This window comes from Urocitellus parryii, chromosome 1 (assembly GCF_045843805.1).
Source record: "Urocitellus parryii isolate mUroPar1 chromosome 1, mUroPar1.hap1, whole genome shotgun sequence".
Lineage (NCBI taxonomy): Eukaryota > Metazoa > Chordata > Mammalia > Rodentia > Sciuridae > Urocitellus > Urocitellus parryii.
In genome coordinates, this window is record NC_135531.1 from 108463177 (window position 1) to 108481377 (window position 18201).

Below are 18201 nucleotides of genomic sequence, written 5' to 3' on the forward strand. Positions count from 1 at the left end.
CCTAGCTATATCTGCTTCCACTCAAAAGCCAGAAATGGTGTGGTTTTTCATTAGATGTGGTCAGAGGAGGACATCCATACGTAGAATGGATCTACTATACAGTGATCCCCAAATGTGGTGAGTATTACTATCTGAGGGGCTTCCCTCCACCAAAAAACCTTATAGTTTCTCACATCCTAACTAAGAAATCTAATTGGAAACTCCATAGCTGGTTCCAGGAGAAACAAAACAAATATAAAACAGCTTTCAAGTAAATTTGACAGAAACAGCACACCATCTGGTAAACCTGCTCCAGTGTTGTTTTCCAAAATATATATTGCACTGTCAGTATCTGACTATATGAAAGAGACATGTCAGAAAAATGATTAAGGTCTCTAGAGACACTATAAAACTGTGCCTCTCAAATTGCTATATGAACACAAATCCCAAGAAGTTCTTGTTAAAATGCATATCCTTATTTAGTAGCTCTGGGTATGGCCTGAGAGGCAACATTTTTATCAAGTTCGAAGGCAATACTTAAGATGTTAGGCCAAGGATCACACTTCTGAGGGACAATGTATTTGATATTAACTGCAAAAATCCAGAATAGCAGGCTTGTAAAGTGGGAGAAGGAAGAATCGTTCGCATTTAAGTTTATCAAGCAAAAATTACATAAAACTTTTTCCACATTTTTACTACTATGTCTATTATGGTAACAGTTATTCCTTTAAAGGCTGATTTCTATTCCCTTAAATTAAAAAATTCCAATAATTCAGTAGCACAAACTTAACACATTACGGGATGGATAAAAAGAAATATAAAGAGCTGAATAGCTAGAAATAAAAGGAAGGCATTTCAACGCACACACTACTGTATCTTCTGAATGTTAAAACCATGTGGCAAAAAAAAAAAAAACCAAAAAACAGACAATAAAATGAAAAGTAAATGCCACCCTTTGAATATCACTCTTCAGTTAACCACATTAACAGCCTGCTGTGCATCTTTCCAGGCCTTTTCCCTCTATTCATTTATATATACTCTAAAGGGTATATATGTACCTGTTAATAGGTAGGATCATACTAGCTGTGTTGGCTTTGACATTTACTTAGCAATATGTCATAGGTATCTTTAGATACTAGTATATGTAGGTCCACTTTGTTCTTTGAGTATCATGTCTATTTTTTTTCCAATCTATAATCCTAAAAGTGAAACAAAAATTGTCTTTTTAAAATGGTCAGACATCTATCACAGGGGTCAGCAAACTTTTTCTATAAAGAGCCCGAGAGTAAATATTTTAGGTTTGGGAACCAAAAAGTCTTTATTACAACTACTCAATTCTGCTGTTGCAGTACAAATGCAGCTATAAACAACATGTAAGCAGACTGCAGGGTGTGTTCCAATAAAACTCACTCACAAAAACAGGGAGCAGGCCAGATTTGGCTGTGGGCCACTGTGTGTTGACCTCGATCTACAGCAACGTTAACAATGACTGTGATAGGAACATCCTTGTAATTATCAGGTTTCTAATGTTTTATCATTAGACCTGAAGTTTACTTTGATTTTCTGGTACACTTATATCCTTCTAATCTTAATTAACAAAGGCTATTTAATAGTACAGTTAATATTTCTAGCAAATACCTTCAATTCTACTGAAATCCTTTTTATTCTTTACTCTGTTCATATGTTGAACTACTAAACTAATTTGCTATTGGCAAATGGTTCTTTGACTCTTGGAATCAATTCTTTATGTTCAGGGTATATGTTCTTCTAATGTATTTCTAAATTTTATTTATTAATTTTACCAATAATTCTGACCTTTAATTCTTAAGTGATAGGACTAAAATTTTCTATGGCGTTAAGAGAGATGCTCTATCAATATGATCATCACCTGTGAATATTCTGTAGCACTCAGGGGTTTCTGATTAGATGGAATTCTTTCACTATACTGCTTCGCTGAGGTAGTTAGGTTGAATCATATGGAAGTGACAACATTTGACTGTTTTTGACTATGAATGACAGCAACTTTGTATGGTTCAACCTAATACTCTTGAAGCAACAAGTAAAATTTATATTTTTCTAGAAAAATCTATCATTTTATTTAATTTTTAAAAGTTAATGGAACAACAGTAATCTATTATTCATTTACAATCTTTTAATCACCTTCTCATTGGAGTGAATTTAGTTAACATCTATAAAATGGTTTTCTTAATCCTCTGAAAAGAAATTATGGTATAAATAAGTTTTAGCAAAATTTCAAAATTCCAAGCATTAATTCTTGGTCCCTTTTCGAAACCATAAACCTATAAAAGGCCAGTGATTGCTTTTAGCAATTTGATAAACTCACATGCCAAATTAATATGTAACTGTATACATGCATATTCTTGGGAGAAAACCCAATAGTTTCAAATGCCAATAGTTTCAGACTCTCAAATGCCGACATGTGCCAAATAATTGTAAGAGGGGGAAAAAGTCTAAATGCCATTTAACAGTACAGAAATTTCAGTATAGATATATGTTCCATTTTGTCCATTAGAGAATTAGAAAAAATTTATACAAAAATATAGAAGGATCATTACTTATGCTTACAATCTTCTGAAAACTACACAGACAGGTACATGGTTAAATCTATTTTCAGTCAACAACCTTAAAGACATACCTGTCACCTAAAGTTTCTAATACTGACTTGTTACTAAAGATGAGTAACTAGAAAGGAAGATCAGATGAAAGAAAAAGGAAATAGAGATAACAGTGAAAGTAAAGATGTGAAATAAAGAGGAAAGTAAATGAAATGTGGACATAAGCAGAAAAGCAAACATTCTGATCTCAGAGTAAGAAACATAATCATAAAAAAAAAGAAGCAAATGACAATTGGTCATTGAATGTATACCTCTCAAAAACAGGGGAAAACAAAAACAGGGAAATAGTAAGACATGGAATGACCAGGAATGACCAGAGATCTGCACAAAGAAACAGACTAAAAGAGAAATAAAACAAAATTAAAACATTTTAAACAAAAAATACATTTAAAATTTGAAGGATAATATTGCAAGTTTCTCTGGAGCATAATGAAAAAGCCAAGAAAACCAACCTGTTGTACAAATTCCAAAGGCACCGGTGTGGCTTGCGTGAAAGCTTCTAGGTGAATGCCATGGACAGGGTCTTCAACTATCAAACAACCAATGTCAAACCACCTGCAACAGAACACGAGTTTCATACTGATTACCTGCTAAATACGTTACAGTGAACAAACAAAAAGGAAAAACAAACTAATTAAAAGAAAAATCAACCTGTAAGAAGACAATCCATAAAAACAACATAAAAAATTTCTTGGCTGGCTAAATTCCAAGAAGAGAAAAACAATCTAGAACAACAGCAAAGGAAAAGTTTAAAGGTCCCCTTGCTAAGACAGGGAAACAATGGAAACTGGGAGCTTAAATATGCAACAGATGAACTTATATTCATTCAAACATGAATATAACAGCTTCTCATGAGTGATATTTTTAAAAATATTACTAGGCTCAACATGAGAAAGTTAATATATTACCAATTTCATTAATATTCAACCAATTAGTAAAGTTATTAGCAATTTTTAAAACGTTCCTCCAAAGGAAAAGATACTTATAGGGGCTGGAGTTACAGCTCAGCAGTAGAGCACTTGCCTGGCATGTGTGAGGCATGGGGTTCCATCCTCAGCACCACACATAAAAACAATAAAGGCCCATCAACGACTAACTAACTAAATAAAGTCTATTAAAAAAATTATAAAAAAGCAAGAGTTTCAAGTTATCACCTAAAGTTTCTAATACTGAGTTGTTAAGACAATTACAGCAACACCAGAATCTCTATTACATGAATTATGAAACAACCAGACACCATGAAATCATGAATTTAAACAACAAAAGCAAAGGAGCAGGAAAATAATCTCTATTCTTAAAAATATGCACATCTAATAAAGTGCAGTGAAATGTAAGATGCGTCAGGAGACTATTTACATATTCAGGGGAAAAAAACAAGTAAAATATGGAGTAACAAAAGCAACTCCGCTGTATATTAAAATGGCAATCTGTAATGCCTATAGTATTCATATCCTAAAACTGCTACAAATTGCTGAGGTTGGCTTTGAACTTGGAATCCTCCTGCCTCAGCCTCCAGAGTCACTGGGATTACAGGCATATGCCACTATGCCTGGCCCTTTTTAGTGTTTATTTTGAGACAGAGTCTCATCCAGTTGATCCTGGAACTTGCCATCCCAAGTAGCTGAGATTAGAGGAGTGATCTATCATGCCAAACTAGTGGGTTAACCTTTTATGGAATTACATTTTAGGATAAATTAGATGATTTAAAAATTTTATTTATGGATATTAGAACATTGTAAAATATTTGTAATAATTGTAATAATCATCTAATTTATCCTAAAATGTAATTCCATAAAAGGTTAACCCACTAGTTTGGCATGATAGATCACTCCTCTAATCTCAGCTACTTGGGATGGCAAGTTCCAGGATCAACTGGATGAGACTCTGTCTCAAAATAAACACTAAAAAGGGCCAGGCATAGTGGCATATGCCTGTAATCCCAGTGACTCTGGAGGCTGAGGCAGGAGGATTCCAAGTTCAAAGCCAACCTCAGCAATTTAGCAAGGTCCTAAGAAACTTAGCAAGACCCTATCCCAAAAATATATAAAAAAAGGACTGGGGATGTGGCTCAGTGGTTGAACACCCCTGGGTTCAATCCCCAGTGCCTAAATAAATAACTAAATAGTGACTTATTTTATTTGGTATACTAATCAATATTTCATATTTTGTTACAATATTTTTCTCACTCAAGAAAATGTATTTATGAAATATCCACAAAGCCAAGCTTAGCTGAATTTTATTTTGCATTATTTTGCATGATTTGTGTACAGTAATGTCTATCATGAATAGTATACTGACTAAACTGTTAGGCATGAGAAACAGAGTCACTGAAGCATAAATAGAATTTCTCTTGTCATGCAAGTGAATACACATCAGAACTTCAGGGTCCCTTATTCTTTAAAATACTACCATGCTAGAGATTGGCTTCCCCTTCTCTTCAAATCAGTCAACATGAAACTGCAACCACCATTATCCCTCCCCACAACTCCTCCACTTCTGTTCCCAGTGCTTCTTTCTAAGGAAACTTTCAGTTTCTCTCCCCGTCCTAAACAAGCTCTATTCCTTTTTAGGGGCCATAAACCTTGTATTTCTTCTTTAACTGCCTTGCTTTTCCTGAATTTGTCTTTTCTAGACTCAGTTCTAAGCATGCATTTTCTTGAAATTATTTTCTGTGCATTTATTTCCTATAGGAACTCTGAAAGTAGCCACAGTTTGAAAGATCAAGTGTTGGGGATTCTAGTTTTTACTCTGTTGTCTTCTCTTCCCTCTCTCAGCACTCTGTGTACTTTACTGTCACAAACCCTCTGTCCTCTTTCCTCCTTAATCCATACTAGCAACCATCACCAGACTTCCTGATATTATTTAGTATTTGGCATTCTTGGTCTTTGTAGTATTCTACTGTTTTGCTTAAAAGGTATTTGAGGGGGGAAATACCACATTAAGGTGTGATGGAGGAATTTATGGCAGGTCAGTGCTCCCGGTGAAAAGCCACATGAGTTACATCATATACTGAGAAAAACTGAAGAGCTGCAGAAACAAGGACAAAACACGATAGCAAAAACTTTCCTTCCCCAGCTTAAAGCCTTAAGGTGACCCAAAACAAAGCTGAGATTGTGACTAAAACACACTGCCAGCTTCCTCATACAGCTCTGCTTATCGGAGAAAGGTGTGTACTTCTCAACATCACCTGAGGACTCTGGAGTGTTTTCTAAACAACATCTGGTTTTTGAAGATTAGTAGGCCTTCAGGGACAGCACCATATTCAGGGACAGACTAGAAAGAAAAAGAGACTAAAGTCCCAAATATTAGGACTCACAGACAAGGAGTTAAAAATAACTGATACAAAATAACTGAACAAAGAAGATAGTCAAAAGAGATAAATATATGTAGATACTCAGCAAATACATTTTTTTTAAAAAAAGAATTTAACATATGAGCTGCCCAACAGGCTGGACACAGAAGGCAGGATCAGTGGACTAGAGAAGGAAGAAATTAATGAGGAAATAGAAAAAGCAGAGTTTGGAATAAAAACCTGACAATGTGGAAAGTGTGTGACTCTGTCAAAAGGTGAACAAGTTGTAATCTGAGTCCTAGACAAAGCAGCAAGTCTTAAAGAGTGACTTAGAATCCCAAACTGATGAAGGACATCAATCTACAGAATCAATAAGCTTAGTAAATTCCCTGTTCCCCCAGAAAAAAGAATTATAAAAGGAGGCCGGCAAACAAAACATACCTAGGCATACCACAGAAAAACTGCAAAAACAAAATGACAATGTCCTAAAAGCAGCCAGAACAAACAACAAATTATCTTTACACAAATGAAATAATATGATGATGGCTGACTTCTTTTTTTTTTTTTTTGGTATCAGAAATTGAACTAAGGGGCACTTAACCACTGAGCCATATCCCCAGCTCTATTTTGTATTTTATTTAGAGACAGGGTCTCACTGAGTTGTTTAACACCTCGCCACTGCTGAGGCTGAGGCTGCCTTTGAATTCATGATCCTCCTGTCTCAGCCTCCTGAGCTGTTGGGATTATAGTCATGTGCCACCGTGCCCACCATGGCTGACTTCTTAATTGAAAGTGTTGAAAGAATTACCAACCTAGATTTCTACATCCAACAAAAATTAAGATGAATTAAAGCAATTTCAAGTAAGTAAAAGCTAAGAGAATTCACAGTGAGTAATCCTATATTATAATGTAGTATCAAAGGAAGTTCTTTAGGCAGAGGGAAGATTACTGACAGAAAAACAAAAATGTAGGAAGAACTTCAGAATCATAATAAATGAATACTGACTGCACAGAACAATACTAGTGATGTCTTAGGAGTTTAAAACATGCAGAATTAAGATACTTGACAAGAATACTGCAAAAAGTAAAAAAAAAAAAAAAGAGAGAGATGAACAGCTTTAAAAGTGATTCTAGTATTATCATAGCTTTTATTATAATGTAATACACCAAAAAGGCACACTGTAATTTCTGAGGTAGTCATTAAATAAATAGTAAAAGGTTACCAGAGAGGGAAAATAAAATAATCATCATTGTGCTCACAAAGTTCAAACTTTTCAACCTAGAATGCAAAGCTCTTCACAAACTGTCCCCACTTCTTGATATCCTATTCAAGAAACCTCTGCTAACCCTAGAATACCTTTTAATTACCTTCAAACATTTCCTCCACCCAGAATGTCCTACCTACTTCTTTCTACTTATCCAAATTTTACCTCCTTTTCAAATTCCAGTTCCAGTCTTAACCATTCCTGAATTTCATGTGACATTATTTCCATACTGAGTTACCTCCACTGAAACTTCATATAATATTATATTAGTAAAAATTAGATAATTTTTATATAATCATATAAAGCAGTTCACCTGTACATAACTCTTCTCTCAGCTGGCTACCTAATATGCCCTCAAAATCGGAGGAGTTTTCATTTCTTTTCTTTTTTCCATATTAGCCACAAAGTACTAGTCACATTGTTATTCTATACCAAACATACCCCCCCCCAAAAAAATTAACAAAACCACAATTCAATTAAAAAGAAAGATTTTTTAACAAAGGGTAGTTATTACAACAAAATGTAACTTAGCATATCCACAAAGGTTTTTCCATTGGGGGAAAAAAAAGAGCCCTCAAAAACAATGATCAATTATGCTATTTGGAAGTTTTCTAAACTAAATACATGAGAGAGTTCACTCAGTAGAAAATCAAACTCAGTGACTGCCATCAAGCGGTCTTGCTTGTGCCTTCCATTATTTTGAATTCATCATGTGGAAGGACTGTGTTTTCTACCCAAGGTCATTATAGCCAACACTGTATCATCTTATATTTCGTACTATCTAGCAATCATCAGCACAATCTTAGAAAGCAGGCATTATTATCTCCGTTTATAATTAAAAAAAAAAAAAAAACAGAAGCAAAGACAGAAGTTTCAGCTAAGCTACACAGGACACAGCTGGGTAAGGGATGGAGCCAGCATCAGAACACACTTCCTTCTGATTCTACAATAGGAGATAATACTTTTTGCTTGGCATTCCGTATGAACTCCTAGACCCAACTTTATTTTGCTTCTAAGAGAAATAAGTCTCTTACTTGTCAGGCAGCAATTCTGCAATGAAGTGTTCTACAGACACAGCAGTCTGCTTTTCATGGATCACTCCAGTTCGTCGCAAACTGTCTATACGTTCCTGGGCACCCTAAAAAACAACAGCATAGACTGGAAACCATTTTTCTAAAATATACTAATTTATGATTACACACATAATATTTGCAAGCATTTATAAACAAACACACATATACGTACTGTTTGAACATTTATAGTGATATAAATGTTCAAACAATACATAAATATAGAGTGAAAACTGAAAAAGTCCAATCACATTCGCTTAGTATTGAGTTTGGGGAACACATCCTAAATTATTCCCTTCTGTACTATTACGCTGGCTACCACTGTTAAATTGATTATTTTAAATTACATTTTCTAACTGAACACTAATATAAGAAAATTGCATTTTTTAGTGTTTATCTGGCAAGAGACCATCTTACTTAATAAAATTTTATCAATCCCAGTAGTTTCTTAGCCAATTCTCTTGACTTTTTATGTAGGCAAATGCTTTCTCTCTCTCTTTTTTTTAAATAATTTCATTTAAATATACATGCATCAAAATGACTAGTTATTTACAATAAAAACATGAAAATATATACATTATACCAAAGCTTATTCATGAAATAATTACCATTAATGAAGCAAAACTGAGTGGTTGGGAACACTGCACAGATAACTCAAAATCATGCACTAAACATATATCATACAATAAGAATTTAAAAGTTGGATTAGTGAGGAATGGTTCATGTTTACTACTTTTATCTGAATCAGTTCATGAATGAAGTGATAAATATGTTCATAAGGCAATGTGTTCAAAATCATCCCATTTCTGAACAAAATTAGTGATGATAATATACCAATTTTAAGGAAAGAAGAGCTAAACAAAGAGAATAAGAAAAAATGATCAATCTCATTCAAATGAAAATTAAGAAGGCTAGAACATTTTTAGGGACAAATAAATTTTTTTAACACAAATGAAGAGAACATGACCACTCTAGGAGAACAGGTACAACATTTTAAGACACTACCTTGGAAAAATGAAATTATTTAAACTAGATCACCTTAAAAGGAAATTCTGGAAGAACATGGCCGCCGGCGAAGAGGCAGCACATTCAATGCGTCCGTGGTAAGGGGATCAGAGAGACTCATTAATACACCCACAGGCGTCAGGCTGAGAAACTTCAAGCAAAATTCCACTGAAAGGAGACCTACAGGGAACTATGACTTCTTCCCATCCCTTCTAATACCTTTCCTCCCAAGCATCAAATAAATTTATAGGAGTAAACAGTAACTCAGCAGTCAAACAGAACAAGAAACAATATGAACAGCATGAAAAAGCAAGGAAGAAAAGGAGTGCAAACAATGCAGGGCAGCCTAAATATTCAGGAGGATATAGAGTCACCAGAAAAATGGTCATATAAAGAACTCATGGATCACCTGAGACAGATGGAACGGAACCTTAAAGAGGATACGAGACAGCAAATTCAAGCAGCGAAAGAACACATTGAGAAGGAATTACATAAACAGATAAAAGAAGTTAAGCATCTTTATCAGGAGATAGAGACTATAAAAAAGAATCAAACAATGATCTTAGAAATGAGGGAAATTATAAACCAAATTAAAAACTCAAATGAGAGTATCATTAATAGAGTGGAGCAAGTAGAAGCCAGAACGTCAGATAACGAAGACAAAATATATCATCTGGAAAAGAGTCTAGCCAACTCAGATAGGCTGGTTAAAAATCACGAGAGAAACCTACAAGAGATATGTGATAATATAAAAATACCAAATTTAAGAGTCATTGGGATAGAGGAAGGGATAGAGATTCAAACCAGGGGAATGAGTAATCTACTAGATGAAATAATTGCAGAAAACTTTCCAGAAATAAAAAGGGAAACAGATATACAAATTGTAGATGCATACAGGACACCGAGAATACAAAATCACAGTAGACCAACGCCAAGACACATTGTTATGAAGATATCCAATATACAGAACAAAGAGAAAATATTAAAAGCTGCAAGAGAAAAGAGAAAGATTACATTCAGGGGTAAACCAATAAGGTTAACAACAGACTTTTCAACTCAGACGCTGAAAGCGAGAAGATCCTGGAACAACGTATTTCAAACACTGAAAGACAACGGATGCCAACCAAGAATTCTGTACCCAGCAAAATTAAGCTTCAGATACGACAACGAAATAAAAATCTTTCACGATAAACAAAAACTAAAAGAATTTGCAGCCAGAAAACCAGCGTTGCAAAGCATCTTGAGCAAAACACTTCACGAGGAAGAAATGGAAAACAATAACCAAAGCCAACAGTGGGAAGTACCTCAGTAAAGACAGATGGAGCGGGGAAAGGTAATCATGGAGAAACAAACGAAATATTAAAAAAAAAAAAAAAGAGAGATAAAGAATCAAACATGGCTGGAAGTACAAGCCATATATCAATAGTAACTCTAAACATTAATGGTTTAAACACTCCAATAAAGCGACATAGGCTGGTAACATGGATTAAAAAAACAAATCCAACAATATGCTGCCTCCAGGAGACACACCTGACTGGAAAAGACATACACAGGCTGAAGGTGAAAGGTTGGGAAAAAATATACCACGCACACGGTCCGCGCAAGCAAGCAGGTGTGGCCATCCTCATATCGAATAAAATCGACTTCAAGACTAAGTTAATCCAAAGGGATAAGGAAGGACATTATATACTGTTAAAAGGAACCATTAAACAACAAGATATAACAATTATCAATATTTATGCACCAAATAACGGTGCTACGAAATACATAAAACAAATTCTCCTCAAGTTCAAGAATCAAATAGATCACAACACAATAATTATGGGTGACTTCAACACACCTCTCTCACCATTGGACAGAACCTCCAAGCAAAAGTTGAATAAAGAAACTATAGAACTCAATACCACAATCAATAACCTAGACGTAACTGACATATATAGAATATACCAACCATCATCGAATGGATATACTTTTTTCTCAGCAGCACATGGATCCTTCTCAAAAATAGACCATATATTATGCCATAGGGCAACCCTCAATAAATATAAAGGGGTGGAGATTATACCATGCATTTTATCTGATCATAATGGATTGAAACTGGAAATTAATGATAAAAGAAGGAAGGGAAAATCCAATATCACATGGAAAATGAACAATATGTTACTGAATGATCAAGGGGTTACAGAAGACATAAAGGAGGAAATCAAAAAATTCTTAGAGATAAATGAAAATTCAGACACAACATATCGGAATCTATGGGACACAATGAAAGCAGTTTTAAGAGGGAAATTCATCGCCTGGAGGTCATTCCTCAAAAAAAGGAAAAACCAACAAATAAATGAGCTCACACTTCATCTCAAAGCCCTAGAAAAGGAAGAGCAAAACAATAGTAAATGCAGCAGAAAGCAAGAAATAATTAAAATCAGAGCGGAAATCAATGAAATTGAAACAAAAGAAACTATTGAAAAAATTAACAAAACTAAAAGTTGGTTCTTTGAAAAAATAAACAAGATTGACAGACCCTTAGCCATGCTAACGAAGAGAAGAAGAGAGAGAACTCAAATTACTAACATAAGGGATGAAAAAGGCAATATCACAACAGACGCCACAGAAATACAGAAGATAATTAGAAATTATTTTGAAAACCTATATTCCAATAAAATAGAAGATAGTGAAGACATCGATAAATTTCTTAAGACATATGACTTGCCCAGACTGAGTCAGGAGGACACACACGATTTGAACAGACCAATATCAATGGATGAAATTGAAGAAGTAATCAAAAGACTACCAACCAAGAAAAGCCCAGGACCGGATGGGTATACAGCGGAGTTTTACAAAACCTTTAAAGAAGAATTAATACCAATACTTTTCAAGTTATTTCAGGAAATAGAAAAAGAGGGAGTTCTTCCAAATTCATTCTATGAGGCCAACATCACATTGATTCCGAAACCAGACAGACATTTCAAAGAAAGAAAACTACAGACCAATATCTCTGATGAACCTAGATGCAAAAATCCTCAATAAAATTCTGGCGAATCGGATACAAAGACACATCAAAAAAATTGTGCACTATGATCAAGTAGGATTCATCCCTGGGATGCAGGGATGGTTCAATATACGGAAATCAATAAATGTTATTCACCATATCAATAGACTTAAAGATAAGAACCATATGATCATCTCGATAGACGCAGAAAAAGCATTCGACAAAGTACAGCATCCCTTTATGTTCAAAACATTAGAAAAACTAGGGATAACAGGAACTTACCTTGATATTGTGAAAGCTATCTACGCTAAGCCCCAGGCTAACATCATTCTGAACGGAGAAAAATTGGAGGCATTCCCTCTAAAATCTGGAACAAGACAGGGATGCCCTTTATCACCACTTCTATTCAATATAGTTCTCGAAACACTGGCCAGAGCAATTAGACAAACGAAAGAAATTAAAGGCATAAAAATTGGAAAAGATGAACTTAAATTATCACTATTTGCAGATGACATGATTCTATACATAGAAGACCCAAAAGGGTCTACAAAAAAACTACTAGAACTAATAAATGAATTCGGCAAAGTGGCAGGTTATAAAATCAACACGCACAAATCAAAGGCATTTCTGTATATCAGTGACAAAACTTCTGAAACGGAAGTGAGGAAAAACACTCCATTCACAATATCCTCAAAAAAAATAAAATACTTGGGAATCAACCTAACAAAAGAGGTGAAAGATTTATACAATGAAAACTACAGAACCCTAAAAAGAGAAGTAGAAGAAGATCTTCGAAGATGGAAAGATATACCCTGTTCATGGATAGGCAGAACTAACATCATCAAAATGGCAATATTACCAAAAGTCCTCTATAGGTTTAATGCAATGCCAATCAAAATCCCAATGGCACTGCTTGTAGAAATAGATAAAGCAATCATGAAATTCATATGGAGAAATAAAAGACCCAGAATAGCAAAAGCAATTCTGAGCAGGAAGTGTGAATCAGGTGGTATAGCAATACCAGATTTCAAACTATACTACAGAGCAATAGTAGCAAAAACAGCATGGTACTGGTACCAAAACAGGCGGGTGGACCAATGGTACAGAATAGAGGATACAGAGACTAATCCACAAAGTTACAACTATCTTATATTTGATAAAGGGGCTAAAAGCATGCAATGGAGGAAGGATAGCATCTTCAACAAATGGTGTTGGGAAAACTAGAAATCCATATGCAACAAAATGAAACTGAATCCCCTCCTCTCACCATGCACAAAAGTGAGCTCAAAATGGATCAAGGACCTGGATATCAAATCAGAGACTCTGCTTATGATAGAAGAAAAAGTTGGCTACGATCTACATATTGTGGGATCAGGCTCCAAATTCCTTAACAGGACGCCTATAGCACAAGAGTTAACAGCAAGAATCAACAAATGGGACTTACTTAAACTAAACAGTTTTTTCACAGCAAGAGAAACAATAAGAGAAGTAAATCGGGAGCCTACATGATGGGAACAAATTTTTACTCCTCACACTTCAGACAGAGCCTTAATATCCAGAGTATACAAAGAACTCAAAAAATTAGACAATAAGACAACAAATACCCCAATCAACAAATGGGCCAAGGACCTGAACAGACACTTCTCAGAGGAGGACATACAATCAATCAACAAGTACATGAAAAAATGCTCACCATCTCTAGCAGTCAGAGAAATGCAAATCAAAACTACCCTAAGATACCATCTCACTCCAGTAAGATTGGCAGCCATCAGGAAGTCAAACAATAACAAGTGCTGGAGAGGATGTGGGGAAAAGGGTACTCTTGTACATTGCTGGTGGGACTGCAAATTGGTTCAGCCAATTTGGAAAGCAGTATGGAGATTCCTGGGAAAGCTGGGAATGGAACCACCATTTGACCCAGTTATTGCCCTTCTTGGTCTATTCCCTGAAGACCTTAAGAGAGCGTACTACAGGGATACTGCCACATCGATGTTCATAGCAGCACAATTCACAATAGCTAGACTGTGGAACCAACCCAGATGCCCTTCAATGGATGAATGGATTAAAAAAATGTGGCAGTTATACACCATGGAGTATTACGCAGCTCTAAAAAATGACAAATTCATGGAATTTGCAGGGAAATGGATGGCACTAGAGCAGATTATGCTTAGTGAAGCCAGCCAATCCCTAAAAAACAAATACCAAATGTCTTCTTTGATATAATGAGAGCAACTAAGAATAGAGCAGGGAGAAAGAGCAGGAAGAAAAGATTGATATTAAACAGAGACACGAGAAGGGAGGGAAAGGGAGAGAAAAGGGGAATTGCATGGAAATGGAAAGAGACCCTCATTGTTAAAAAAAACTACATAAAAGAGGTTGTGAGGGGAATTGGAAGAAAAAACAAGGAGAGAAATGAATTACAGTAGATGGGATAGAGAGAGAAGATGGGAGGGGAGGGGAGGGGGGATAGTAGAGGATAGGAAAGGTAACAGAATACAACAGTTACTAATAGGGCATTATGTAAAAAGGTGAATGTGTAACTGATGTGATTCTGCAATCTGTATTTGGGGTAAAAATGGGAGTTCATAACTCACTTGAAACTAATGTCTGAAATATGATATGTCAAGAGCCGTGTAAGGTTTTGAACAACCAATAAAAAAAATTAAAAAATAAAAAAGAAAAAAATAAAAAAAAAAGAAATTATTTAAACTACAATAAAATCAAGACCAGATACTTTTGCTTGCTCTAGCACAGAGCCTAACCTAACAGGCATTCAAGTAAGAATTTGCTACATGAAAAACTAAACTAAAGGAAAAGAAAATAAAGGCTTCCCAAGGCCTAGGTGGCAAATGTTCAGTATATAAATAGTATAAATACAATGCCATTAAATCTAATGACACTGAAATAAGGAGGCAACTGCTGACTCTGAAAAAAACATAATAGGTAAGATGAACTTATTTCTTTATAGTAGATATTATAAATTTCCCTAATTCACTCATCTCAGGAAGGAGCTATGGCTAGATTCTTCATTGATAAAAAACTTAAGGGCAGGGGACATAGCTCAGTTGGTAGAAAAGTGCTTGCCTTGCATGTACAATGCCCTGGGTTCAATTTCCAGCAACACACACACATACAAAAAAAAAAAAAGAAAGAAAAGAAATGAAACTCAAGTACATGTTAATTAAAAAAAAACTAATAGATTAGTGGGATTTTGCATCATCAAACCTAGATATCATGCTTCCAGGGAATAGAGACTGTCTCTTCACTTTTTACTATCCCACAGTGCAGAATTTATATTTAATATGATTCACAAAATATTCACCAAATTAATTGGTACCTGCAAGCTATAAGATGATAAACTAAGCAGAAAAGTTTAATTCTTTTTTTGTTTGTGGAGTCCAAAAGAGAAAATGAAAATGAAGTCATATCTGGCCTTTTTTTTTTTTTCCTCTGACTACTACATTAATTAAATTGGCCTCTTTCATTGGAATTGCAAGATACTTTAACATCAATCATTCTTTACAAATGTTTTAAGAATGAAATTTTATATTGTAGGAGGGATCAATAATTAGGTAAGTTAGAGCTCACAATGAAATAATCATCAAACTGAGCTATGAAACAGAAGGGTCCTAGAGCTTACATTGTACTCTGAGAATTTATACTAGGCAACTTGGTTCAGATAAGTAACTATACTTTTACACATCTTGAAATGGCTTCTAGGTATTATCTATATCTTTATTTGTTGAAAATAAGCTATGAAACACTGATCATAGCTATGATTTGCTTTTTGATAAAACTAATACCTGGCATAGAAGTTTCAGAAACTTCCTAACTTTAATTTGGGCTGAATTGATTCATTTCCTTAAATTATTTCATATATTTAAAGGGGCAAATTAAGTTTAGTTCAGAGAAACCACTCACTTCAAATAAAATCTGATAGGATGAAAAAACAAACTGGTTAAGTTTTGTATTTTAAGATTCTACATTAATTTTTTTTCTCATTAGCTCCCTTTGTTTCTAACACACACACACACACACACACACACAACAACAACAACAACAAACTGACAAATTAATAAAAATATTAGTTTTATTTATCTACTTTTATGTGGTGCTGAGGATTGAACCCAGTGCCTCACATATACAAGGCAAGTGCTCTACCACTGAGCCACAGCCACAACTTTATTTATTTAAAAGATTGTGAAAAAAAAATCTAAATTTTAAAGGCAAAAACTTTAGAGCAGAAGTAAATCTGTCAAATATGAATAAAATCATGAAACAAACCAAACTACCAATAATACTCTCAAATAAGGTTTTTCTTGAGGAAAAACTCCCTATCGGCCTTTCAAGTTCAGTGTCTCTTTAAAGTATCTTGTGTGTAATAATATCTAATGAAACAAAATACTTAAGACCCATTAAAAATCACAATGAAAAAGCAGGCTTTCTACATGATCAATTTTTCTAAATTTATATTCTTTTATGCTGCTAAATTTTGTAAACTGTCCCCGTCTCCATCTTTAATACATTTTATCTTCTTAAATATGTATATTTGCAACCTTTCTTTTACCCAGTGACAAGCTCATACTTCAGTACCCAATCATCTTTCTGAATGCCTGCAATCTCAGCATCTATTCTTACTCTAACCCCTACAGTCTTCACCACCTTTGCCTTGAAACCCAAAGCCATACATTCTCACTGCTTAATACAACAATGGCAAGTTCTAATCTCCCAGATTCAAATAACCCTACTAGAGAATTAAATGAATAAATTTTTTTTGCCATCACACCTATGTAATACCAATACTGTCCTCCATATTTATATAGTACTTCACAATACACAAAGCCCTTGCTTTAGTCTCTAAGTTCAAAGAAATGTACTTACCATTTTCTTTGTTCAATAACCTGTTTCTATTTTAGGATTTTATCCAGGTTATCCTCTCTAAAAGTAAATCTGGAAAAGTCTTCCTTCTCAGATCATTAATACTTTCTAATTTGCAAAAGCACTCTTAAAATTTGGCAAGTACAAACTCAGTATTAGGTATGTGACTTGCATCTTTAAAGTAAATATAATCTTTTACAATGTTAATATTTACCTGTGCACAACTGATCAAATGTACAATTATTATGTATACAAATTTAACTTACCATACTTTTTTCAAAATTAGATTGAAGACAAACCCCACAGTCCACAGTTAGCTTTGCTATATTTTATAAAGAGTAAACCTCTAGCACCATAGAAATTCTAACTGAAAATGTGTAGTGAAAGCCAAGTTCAAGGGAAATCCCCCAGAAAGTAGAAACATTTCAAAGTGCATGTATTCTCCACAGCATTCTTCTGTAAGAACAGAGAATTATGAAAAGTAATCTGATTTGTATTGTATATAATGCACTATATTTAGATATAATGTAACCATTACCTGACAGCCTCAAATTCAGAAAAGTGATTTTGGGTGGTGGGGGGCATGTAAAGGGCTTCATATTCTATTCAAATAAAGTACTAAACATGAAAAAGTACCTCAAATTCATAAAGCACTATCCAGTACAATTTAAAATAACCTAGTATCAATGTGGGCTAATTATATTTAGTAGCTAATTATAATCAAAACTTGAAATATGCTATGCTATTTACCTCATTCTGTTATGAAGAGAGTGAATAAGGTAAAGTGGCTTTCAGATGGTCTCAGTAATGCACACTATTATACATTCCTTATGGCCAGCATGTCATACCAGAATGTATTTCTCCTTAAATGCAAATACAGTTATCCTCATTATTTGTGAATCCTGTATTGGTGAATTTTACTCATCACTAGAATGTATTTGTTATCTCAAAATCAGACATACGCAGAAGCACAAGAAATTTGAATTGTCTGATATGCACATTTCCCAATATTCACATTTTCAGTTACATGAACAAGGAATACTATCTGTGCCTTCTTGTTTCAGTTTGTGTACTGGAAACAAGTGTC

General features: G+C 34.5%; 1 protein-coding gene across 1 annotated transcript in view; it reads right to left on the minus strand.

The window, feature by feature from the left end:
- Positions 1 to 18201, minus strand: part of Prrc1 (proline rich coiled-coil 1) — a 40628-nt gene that overhangs the window by 3922 nt on the left and 18505 nt on the right. Inside the window, exons 7-8 of the mRNA XM_026413833.2 lie at positions 8207 to 8310; positions 3068 to 3170 (exon numbers count right to left, since the gene is read on the minus strand). Of these exons, the coding sequence (XP_026269618.1) occupies positions 3068 to 3170; positions 8207 to 8310 (207 nt within the window). The remainder of the gene's footprint in view (positions 1 to 3067; positions 3171 to 8206; positions 8311 to 18201) is intronic.